The 11,734-nt window shown below is 35.5% G+C and overlaps 1 protein-coding gene and 1 non-coding gene across 2 annotated transcripts; one reads left to right on the forward strand and one right to left on the reverse strand.

The window, feature by feature from the left end:
* The first annotated feature begins 2,987 nt into the window (after nt 1-2,987).
* On the forward strand, nt 2,988-3,060 carry TRNAK-CUU. Its single transcript has one exon. It is a non-coding gene; the product is annotated as a tRNA-Lys (tRNA).
* A 3,855-nt stretch (nt 3,061-6,915) lies between these two features.
* LOC111409276 (DEAD-box ATP-dependent RNA helicase 42-like) lies at nt 6,916-11,051 on the reverse strand. Its single transcript, XM_023039298.1, has 2 exons — nt 10,830-11,051; nt 6,916-10,602 (listed from the first exon to the last, which is right to left on the reverse strand). Exon 2 carries the CDS (start codon nt 10,591-10,593, stop codon nt 7,171-7,173), a length of 3,423 nt encoding a protein of 1,140 aa, XP_022895066.1. The 5' UTR covers nt 10,594-10,602; nt 10,830-11,051; the 3' UTR covers nt 6,916-7,170.
* Nucleotides 11,052-11,734: the final 683 nt, after the last annotated feature.

The following is an 11,734-nucleotide window of genomic DNA, read 5'->3' on the forward strand; positions in this document are numbered from 1 at the left end:
TTTTCCAGCCAAATCTACCACCATTAAGTTCCGATACCAATTGTAGCAGCTCACTCCAAAGATCTTCTAAATGGTATTTTATGGGCTTAATTTCAAATTACCTTTCTCTACCAAACAATCAATCCAAATGACTCCAACCCACAACCAATATACTCACCTCGGTTGCTTCTCAATCTCACACACAAATGACAAGATTATAGTGTTGATATGTAAATTTGGAGGCCCAAACAAAAGAGGAAGTCGTCGAATTTTTTACCCAATGCACCCACGTTTTTCCCCTCTCAAAGAGCCACATTTTTCTCTCTTTTTTACACACAAATCACACTCTAAATGGCTAGGGCAAAGACAACATATATATAGGCTAGGTCAGGCTTTGGTTGGACTAATAAAAGGGATAAATGGGCTAAGATTTGAAGACATCCAAGAGGTAATATATATGGATCATGGGTAGTTTTAATTTCTTAAACTACTTCCAACTGTCCATGTTGCTTTCAGGTGGAGGTTTGGACTTGGTTATTGGTAACAATTTTACTTATTAGCTAATTTCTACGAAAGTCAATCCAACGTTTACATCATAATTTGGAATTCATTGGATATCAAAGCCCAACAAGTATAATAGAAACATAAACTACATTTTCTAGTTTTAATTTTTGAAATGGCCAACATTCAAACAATAATAACTTCTCTAATTGACAATGCGATTAGAAATGTACTATATAAAGATGTACAATGTTTCTAATAAGGGCTTGACACTACCCCACCAAAGTCGAGATTTTGTATGACCACGGTCTCAAGGAATTAGGGTTGGATATGATTCGGCTCGATTTAGTTCTAATGAGAACCGAATTAGACCCGAAATTTTCGAGTATTTAGCAAGTGGAACCATCGGGTCCAAATTTAATTATGGAACCGTTCGGGTTAGGTTCCCAAGTTCCGTATTATAATTACATTTTTTAATATTTACAAAATTATATTAATTCAATTAATGATAAGTTCAATTTAGCTCTTATAAAATAACATGGTCCAATCTTATGTGTCTTTTGCATTTCTCTTTCTTCATAGATTTGATTGTTAAAATCATAGAAAGAGGAAAATAGCGAGCTCACAATAATTAAGAAATGCGTTGTTAAGCTTCAATTCGATTTCTCCAAAATTATAGAAATGACAATACGGTAAAGTAACATATTTGAATAAAACTAATTAATTTAGCTCAAACCCAAAAATATGATTTTTCTATTTCTAATTTGATTAAGTTGGCTTTGAATTGAAAATTAGAAATAGAAAAATCATATTTTTGAGTTTGAGCTAAATTAATTAGTTAGCATATTTATTTAGAAAAAATAAAATAATTTGGCTAATTTAAAATAAATAAATTTAAAAAAAGAAAGATTCGGTTCTTATTCGAATCTTCGTTTCTTGATCTAGAACCGAGAATCGAATCAAACCCGTCGATTTTCGATTCAAATACCTATTCAATTATTTAACTTAAGAAAAATCGCTTAGTTCGGTTTGATCGGTTCAATTCAAAAGTGTTGTCCAACCCTACAAGGAATGCATTCACCAGGACACATAATGGTATCACATTTAATTTTCTTCATCGTGCACGTACTCACAGATCCCTCGCTCGAGCAAGGATACTCTTTCCATTCCATAAGCCTTCCCCTTAGCAAAATTGTCATGACTTTCAATTTTGGTGCTTTCTCTTGGTTTTGGGAATCATCTTCTTGATCTATCACCATTTCATCATGATTCTTTCTCTTATAATTGTCAATGTGCTCCAAGTAGATCAGCATGTCATCCTACATATTAAAAACAAGCTAAAATTATATAAAATTCGACTCTAACCCCACATTAAAAGTCTCAATTAACGTTCGAGATAAGTATAAATTATACTTATTAGTGCCAAACGTACTCCATTTGTTCTTTGTAATTACATGCATTACAAGATAATCTCTACTTAAATTAAAATTTTGTAAATTTTTTTTATGGATCTCAATTTTTAAATCTTAAATTCTAACATATAACTATTAATGGATACTAATTTAACTGGAAAATATAATGGGGGCGCATTCACGTGTTTGTGATATTGGTTCTACAATCTCCAGGAAGGTTATTATTATTATTTTTTTTTGTTTTTTTTTTTGAGCATTTGTTCTAGTAACCCCAGTATAGTTAGCATTAGATGATGGGTTAAATGAAATGTGAAATTTAATGAATCCTCTGGCCCACTTATCATTTAATGCTAAGTTAGCACTACTTAAATTGTGGTTGCAATCCCAATTATGCTAAATAACATTAATCTTTGTTCTACAATTTCCATCACTAGTTTATTTGGCCAATAAAATTTAGATTTTAATCAAAGTTAAAGTTAATAGTTAATTATAATTACATATTTAATCGGATCTACGACTTTTCAATAATATATTTTATTAATTTTTATCAAAATCTACTAAAAATTTTATTTTGATCTTCACAAAACATAAGCTTAGTCAGAAAAATAAACAAGTTACTATAGTCCTCATTTGGCCCTCATTCTTGCCAAATTCTAGGAATTGGAATAGTGTTTTTTTTTTTAAAATAATGTATGGTTGAAAAAGAATGAATTTTTTTTATTTGCATGTAATATTATTTTATAGAATATTATGTGATTGAAGATAAGATAAAGAAAAAAAAATGAGAATGAGAATGAGGGCTAACTATATATATATATATATATATATATATATTCGACTTTATTTTTAAGCTTGGCCAATCGTGCTCAAATATGCGCCATTCTTTAAAAAAAAAAAATTAATTAATTATGTATCTAAACAACTTTTTTTATATGTACATGCACGTGGTTCACATTTAAAATCCCTTATTTTTAATTAAATCGTTCTCATGACCTTGAATCAATTGAAGCGCAATAAATAATAAATTTTGTAGTTGGTCAAAATTTTCAAAAACTAACTAGATATATTAATAAGAAAAGATGGACGAAACAGAAAGCCCGTCTAGCTCAGTCGGTAGAGCGCAAGGCTCTTAACCTTGTGGTCGTGGGTTCGAGCCCCACGGTGGGCGTCTGTGCATGCCTTTTTTTTTTTTTTTTTTTTTTTATTGTGGGTTCGAGCCCCACGGTGGGCGTCGTTTTTTTCTTTTTTTTTTTTTTTTTTTTTTTTCGGGTTTCCACTCATCTTTTGGACAATTTTAATCGGTCCCGTTCTTCTTATTTTTGGGTCACCTATTAGCTTTTTAATGGGAAAATATGAAATTATGCCCAATGATTCTTTATTTATACATAAAATGTTAAAAAATCAAGTGTCTATAACATCAAGAACTACTTAAATTAATCCTAAAATATTTATAAATGTAATGCTCTAAGCCATTGCAATGGCATCGCCTGCTATAAGATGTGATGAATTTGATAGTTTGTATATCATTGGAAAGAATTTTTGATTTAGCGGATAATTTGTCGTTGATAATTTCCTTCTTAATTTTCGATCGATCAAATTACTTGACATTTTTTAACATATTCCAATTACCAAATCCAAACGACTAATCAATTTACAATGTGGGCTAATAATGTATACCAAAAAAACCTATTCACATTTAAGAACAATTAATTGAATAGATTATAAAACTTTACCTTCATAGGTTGGACGGAATTTGTCTTACGAAGTAGAAAACTTGTACTCAACAAAAGGTCACACTTGAATATAAGTCATTAATCATGTTTGAATATTGGTTGTATATATAGGTGTTAGATTTACAATTAAAAATGATTTCAAAGTTCAAAGTAACGAAACGAGATGAATAATTTTAAAATTAGAAGTATACAACTTTGAGGAATTTATTTATCAATTTTAAAAGGAAATTTATATATTTTTTCTCTAACTTTTACCAAAAGTAGGGATGACGTCCCTAATCATTTTAACCTTTGAATTAATTTTAATAGTTTTCATCCAAAAATTTGTTAAGTTTGTACAAATTGACAATCTTGCCCCTAACACAAATAAACCAAACTATTACCATTCGGCCATGCTTAAAAGCTAGTTGCATTTACTTTTAAGTGAATAAGTAATTCTTTCATGCAATCAAGACTAAAATAGAATAGCCGACTCAAGTGGCAGGTATTGTTCATGTTTATAACTTCGTCGTCAAGACAATTGCCAACTGCAGCCTGCAGGACGAGTAGATGTTGCCGCGGGTTCAACTGTTTCAATTGAAGCTCGGACTCTGATTTGTTATGTGTTTTGGTTCACTCTAATCCCTCATTTTAAATATTACAATAGTTAGAAAACGAGGTCTTGACAAAAGAGCTGATCAATTCAACGAGAAGCCGAGTATTGTGTTTGAATCCCATTTTTATTGAGAATTTATTTGAGGAAATTACAGCCATCCCTAGGTTTCAAATCCCCAATTCAAAATTAAGATTTAAAGTTTTTTAATTCAAAAATCAGATAATTATAAAGTTTTTTTAAATATTAATAATAAAGTTATAAAATTAGAACCCATTTCGACTCCCTAAACTCACCCAACCCTAAAATATATTCTCTCTCTCTTGCCTCTCTCCCGCCTCTCATCATCTTTCCATCATTTCTCTGACAGTGTGACTGTGAGGGCCTCATTCATCGTCGCATGGTGCTTCTGTTGCTCGTGGTGGCATGGTGAATTGTGACGAGATGGAGTTGCAATGGAGTTGCCTAGATCTGTACATAGCATCGATCTGTAGCTACTATAACTTCGATTGAGGTCAGATCCAGATCTATGTGTATAGAGAGGTGTGACGTGGTGGTGGTGGAGGCGCCGCGTTGGTGTTGATGGTGGTGACGTCGCGCGGAGGTAGCTACGGGATTTGTGTTTATCTGTGGTAGTGCGTGGTTAATGGTAAATGACAATAATGGTGTTGTGTGGTGGTGGTGGCAACATTTTCAGATCGGTCTGTAGTTGTTGCGGGGCGTTGCTGATGTGACAGTAAAGTGATGATTCTATAGGTGATAGCGGTGGTTGTGGCGTGGCACAGGGGTGATGGTGTGGCGATGATTTGAGGTGTGGTGTCCTAACAACAGTTGTGGTGGTTGTTGTGGATTGGGGTTATGGTGGGGCACAGTGGTAGTGGTGGTTGTAGCGGCGATGGTGGTGATGGTGCGCTGTGGATGTGGTGCATTCAGTCGTTGTGGTTTGGTAATTGTTTTTGTTGTTGGCAGTGGTTGTAGTGGTGTTGGGGTGAAGGTGGGGTGTAATAGTGATTGTGACCAACTATTTGATTGCTCTGTGACTAAGTATTGGTGGTGGACTGAGATCAAGAGTTGAGTGTTTGGTAAATGTGACCAATGATTTGGTCTGTGACCTTAAAATTTGATAATTTATGACAAAAATAATCTATGACCTCAATTGGTCTGTGACCTTAAAATTTGATAATCTGCGAATAAAAAATAATCTGTGATCTACAAAATTTTTGATTTGTGACCAATTAATTTAATGATATATGATCAGTGAATAAATTTGTGACCTATAATTATGAATTTGTAATCAGTAATCGTGTAACTATGACTTTATTATCTTTATTTAGTAACTATTTTAGATTAATTAAGATATACCTGAATTTTGAAATTTTAAACTATCTACCTTATTTTTGAATTGGTGTAAACAATACACCTGAATTATGAATTTTTCCCAATTTATTTTCTAATAGAATTTTAATTTTTTTTTATTTTTATTTTTATTTTTATTTTTATTTTTAGAGAATGTGTGATTACAAATGAGTTTAAAAAAAACTAGTTTTTGAAAAATGAGGATCAAAATATGGGCTAAGCCCTTAATTTAAAACTGGATCTACGATCTTCCTCCAACCAAGGATGTTTGGGACAATCATTAAAATGAAATTTTTTTGAGGAAAAATAATTTTGAGATAGTGATTTTTTTTTTTTTAAATGTATGGCTAAAAATAGAAAAAAAGTTTAGGTTTACTTACAAAACATTTTATTATGAGCCATGTAATTGAAAATAAGTTCGAGAATTTTTTATTTTTTATTATAATCATCCAATAAGAAGTTATTTAAAAAAAAAAATGCGGTTTTCGATCCAGACCTCTTTCTGTTCCCTGTGCTTTCCTCGTAGCATACTTTGTGACCAAAATCCACCCAAGAAATAAATCTTTCACTGGCAAGAAAAGTTCAGCCACTATGTTCAAACACAGTTCAAGAAGATGAGAAAATGACTCTATGCACTTCATTTGCAGATTAAGAACCTAGCAGCAATCTTTCTTTCGTTAATTTTAACATGGCGAGACAGTTGATTATCGTTCATACGGTAATGAGAATATTATTTCAGATGGAGATTTACATATCAGATGCATGTCAGATACAGCTTTTACAATTTCAAATATGGGTTTTTCAGTTTACATGTCAGATACAGCTTTTACAGTTTCAAATATGGGTTTTTCAGTTTCATCGCTAAGCTTTGCCATCTGAGCATCTTGCAGTGTTTTCTTTGTTTTTAATCAGTTGCCAAAACAGGCATCGCCATTCCATACAAGGAACAAATTCACACACAATGATAAACTTATGAAAGTTTACACACAAAAAGTAAGTCAAAAGGCCCAATTAGGAAAACAAAAAGAAAGATTTACCACCCTATATTTCTCAGTTTAACAAATAAAGAATAAAATTCAATTTACCATGCAAACCAAAATTTAAAATAAATTAATTTGGAATCTTTTGAGCATAATTGGGGTGCATGAGAACGACAGTTCAGAATAAGATGATGCCAAGAAGTGATACACACACTCAAGCATCAGGTAGTATTCCTCTTGTAACCCTTAACAAGTGTGCTCTGCTATCTTTAAATATATACGTGAGCATACAATTTCTTCTTCAAGTATGTACGTAAAATAGATTTGAATTTATCTGAACATATGACCTAAAAAGAGTGATGAAAGCACAGAATACCCGGGCATTCAATTACCTCCAGACACCAGATGTACAATGTAGTAACATTATCATGTGCACAGAGAAATTCCAATTAGCTTCTCTCTATAAGCAGCAAAATGACCAATCTCATTCTCATGAAGGGTTTCGAAAATAAGTTATCTAACACATACTTGATAAAATTTGTAATAATATGCCCAAACTGCAGTACAATATAGGAAAAAATGATACTAATCAGCATCTAATAATGAAAGACTTGCTATTAAAGAACCGAATATCGGCCAGGTTGCGCTGAACTAGGAAGTGATGAAGCTTGCATTGTGATTTCCTCTAAGGCACGTTTAAGTTCAGCTTTTGCCCTCTTGACAGATTGCTCAGTTGGGCCCTCAATGAACAAGTACAGCTTTCGTTCACCTGGTCCTGGAACCCTGCCAGGTGCAAAATACTGCCCTCTAGTTGTGATGGCAGCCCCAGTCCATTCAGAGATTGGACCCAAAGTTTCCTTGTGGGTCACCTTCCATCGAGCATTTTGTGGAAAATCATTTATCTCCAATTCTGCTTCATAATGTTCAGGCATAGCATCAGCCTGAATCTTTGCTAAGTTATGCTGCAAATTCATGGCAGCCGCCAGTGCCGCAGCCCTAGCAGCAGCATCGCCACTTCCACCTGGCAGTCCAGTCCCTGGGACAGCTGAGGCTATACCTGGCATTGTTAACCCAAGGACACCAGGCAAGGAAACAGGTAATGCACCATTGGGAATAAGCTGAGCAGCTGAGATTGGTGTCGATGCCGCACTCACTTTGGAGGCAGCAGCTAAAGCAGCAGCCTGAGCAAGGACAGCTTGGTGAGAAATTTCACCACCTGCCTTTCTGATTCCTTCATCTTCATCTTCTGAATCTGATTTATCCTCCTCAAATCCATATTCCTTTGCCTGTGCTTTCTTTGCCGCTCTCCTAACTTCATCCTCCTCTTCATTGAATTTAAAACCACTACCACCATAACCAGTCCCATGTGCTTGCTCAAGCCCCTGGTTCACCTTTGCCATAAAGCCATCAGCCAGAGCTTTCAGATCAGCGGGAACAACTTGCTCAGATAATTCAAGGGCTTTCAAAAGATCTGGTGCATATCTTGCATCTTCTTCAGATACAAATGTAATAGCACACCCTTTCCGACCAGCTCGACCGGTCCGACCAACACGATGAACATAGTCCTCATAATGATTTGGAACATCAAAGTTGATAACTAATTCGAGCTCCTTTACATCTAATCCTCTTGCAGCAACACTTGTTGCAATTAGTAAATTGCACACATTAGCCTTGAAATCAGATATAGTGGATTCACGGTCTGTCTGATCCTTTGCCCCATGAAGCGAGAGGCACGGATATCCGTGCTTAAGTAAATCTCTAAATAAAGCATCACATTTCTCCTGTGAGTGGACAAATATCAAAATTTTCCCCTTCTCGTACCATTCTCCTAGTAATTCTAAGAGCCTGAAGAACCTATCACTTTCTGGTCTTAACTCAACTAATTGGGTTATGTCCTTGTTCACGACACTCCTACCACCTACCTGCATCTCAACAGGTTTGTCCAACACTTTGCGAGCCAGAATTTCAACTTGACGAGGGAAAGTGGCAGAGAAGAGTACAGTTTGACGATCTGGTCGTGTATTTTGGACAATTCTTGTGATCTGAGGTTCAAAACCCATATCAAACATTCGATCAGCTTCATCCATGACCAAGTAAGTGACCCGGCGCAGATTTGTAATCTTCCCAGCACTGGTACAAAGTATATCAATCATTCTACCAGGTGTACAAACAACAATCTCGGTCCCACGTTTCAAGTCACTAATCTGCTGGGCAACACCAGAACCTCCATATACAGGCACACAGCTGAGACCCATCACCTTCGTAAATTTCTTGATGTCGCTGTGGATTTGCTGGACAAGCTCTCTTGTAGGAGCCATTATAAGCGCAATAGGACCATCACCAGGCATCAACGGGGGCTGGTCCTTTATATGTCTCAACATTGGCAACACAAACGCTAGAGTTTTGCCTGAGCCAGTCTTTGCAATACCAATGCAGTCTCGACCATTCATAATTACCGGCAGCGCCTGCGCTTGAATCGGCATAGGTCTTTCATAATTTAGCTTCTTTATTGTCTCCAATATTTTGGTCGATAATCCAGTCTGATGCCAGGTCTTGACAGGCTTTGGAACATCCTTTCCATGTATCTTAAGTTCCAGTTGTTTCCTATATGCAGACACCTCTTCAGAAGTCATTCTTGAGATTTCCTTAACTTCAATATAGAAATTCTTTCGAAAGGAAGGATATTCAATTTTAGAATGATCAACAATAGATAGCTTCTCAACTTTGGTTTTCTTCACCCTTTTCATGAACTCTTCATCATCTTCATCCTCCGAAGGATCTTCATCGTTCTCAACATCCCCATAATCTGAATCAGAATTTTCCCCAGGGATGATTCTTCCCATCAATTTACCAGCACCCTTCTTTTTAGGATATTCCCCATTGGCCTCACCATATTTATCCACCATTTGACTTGTATCAGTGGAACCAGAAGGCACGAGATCATTCAGCTTATTGACTTCAGGCAATACCATCGAATTCATGAAAGCGTCTAATGGATCTATTTCATCATCCACAACAGCATCACTAACTCCATTCTGAGAAGCAGATACAACCTCATTCTTGAGGTCAAGGGACAACCCATTCACATCCTCATCCATCGGCTTGGCAGATCCAGACTCATCAACATCCATGTCAGTTTTCCCCTCAATGCCAGCTTCTTCATCATCGGATTCTCCTTCCAGTGTCCATGTCTTACCAGACTTTGGTTCATCCACATTTGCAGTAATTCCAAGTTTTTCCCTCTCAGATTCCTCCTTCTTTCTTCGTAGCTCCTGCCATTCCTGTACTCTCCTCCTCCTCTTCTCCATCTCATCATCCAATCTCTCTTGTTCTTCGGCCAAGTCTTCTTCCCAAGTCTTCTCTTTCCTGTCTGTTGAGTCTTCGTCACCCCGTTTTGGAGGGCTACTGCCCTCACGATCATCCCTACGCCTGTTGGACTTGCTGCTTCGTTCACGATCCCTGTTCTTATTATCATCCTCTCTCCTACGCCTTTTTCTCTCACGATCCATAACATCATCATCATCACCACTACTGTGTGCCCGATCCAATTCGTGACGTCTCCCCCTATCTCGTATTTTCTCCCTCTCCCTCTCCCTCTCCCTCTCCCTCTCCCTCTCTTCCCTCTCTCTCTCCCTCCTTTCTCTCTCTCTTTCTCGATCCCTCTCCTTCCTCTCCCTCTCTCTGTCTCTTTCCCTCTCCCTTTCCTTCTCCCTCTCCCTTTCCTCCCGCTCTCTCTCTCGTTCCCTCCGCCTTTCCTTCTCCCTTTCTCTCTCTCTATCTTCTCTATCTTCCCTATCCCTCTCTCTGTCTTTGGCCTTGTCTCTGTCCTTTTTCATTTCCTTCTCTTTGCGCCTCTCCTTGTGCTTTTCTTTTTCTCTATACTTATCATCAACACTCTTTTCCCTCTCCCTCTCCCTATCCCTCTGCCTCTCACCATTTCTCTCTTTTCCACGATCTTTATCATCCCTGTCTCGGTGACTCCTCTTCGATTCTTCTTTTTCAGAACCCTCTCTCTTAGATTTATGCTTTGACTCTTCCATTAACAGACCCTGATTCAATTAAATAGAAATCCTTCTATAATCGGCGTCCCAATTACCGAAACAATGTCCCGAAGCGATAAATTAAAATATCGAATCAACTCAGATATCTAATGAACAATTAAAGGAAACCCTAATATTCAATTTATCGACGTTCAGAAAACAGAGATTGTAAAACACGAATCTTTCTGCAAAACTACCAAATCTACTAATTTAAAGGGGGCTAGAAAAAGTTATACCGTAGATGTAGTGGGAGGCTTCTTCGTACTGCTACTTGTGGCTTACAGAACTGAATTATCTGGAAAGAGAAATAAGCGTTATTTCTCCTCGCTGCTTACTACGTTTGGAAAGAGAAATAAGCGTTCGTTTGAAGAGGGGTGGAACTTTCACATGGACGATGGTACATGTATTGATTTTTGTTTACATTTTGGAAATTTTTCCGTGAGTCGGCGTCCATGTGAGAGGGTAAAAAATTCGATACACCTTCCTTTCAAAGCCATCGTTTGCCAACAAGACTAACCTACTATCTTAGAACCTGATTAATACGGATTAAAATTTAAATTTTAATTGAAATCAAAATTAATAATTAATTTTAATCACGTATTTTATTGAATTCATAATTTTTTAATCACATATTTCATCATTTTTTTTAAATTCTACAAAATATTTTATTTTAATGTCCAACAACGGGGACTTATTGAAGGACAACTTATAGAATTACCTCTAAAATTAGGGATATTTCTTAAAATTTATACGAGAATTGTTATAAAAGTAAAAAGTACTGTGTAAAGTTAAGCGTCATTTTTTATTAAAAAAAAGTGAGAAAATGCTATTCTCATTAAAAAGAGTGACATTGTTTTTAATTAAAAGTGATGTATGCCACTTTTTTATATTAAAAAAAGTGACAAAAACTTTAAAAAGTGAGAAATATTAAAAAAAAAAGTTAGAAATAATAAAAAAAAAAAGTGAAAACATTAGAAAAAATGACAAACAATACAAAAAGTAACAAACTCCAAAAAGTGAATTTTATTTTATTTTTTTTTGATAAAATTGCTATACGTATACATTACAATCAAAAAATGCTATTAAAAATAATAAATTATATTCAAAAAATGCTATAAATATTAAAAATTATGATGAAAAA

This window comes from Olea europaea, chromosome 14, assembly GCF_002742605.1.
Source record: "Olea europaea var. sylvestris chromosome 14, O_europaea_v1, whole genome shotgun sequence".
NCBI classification, from domain to species: domain Eukaryota; kingdom Viridiplantae; phylum Streptophyta; class Magnoliopsida; order Lamiales; family Oleaceae; genus Olea; species Olea europaea.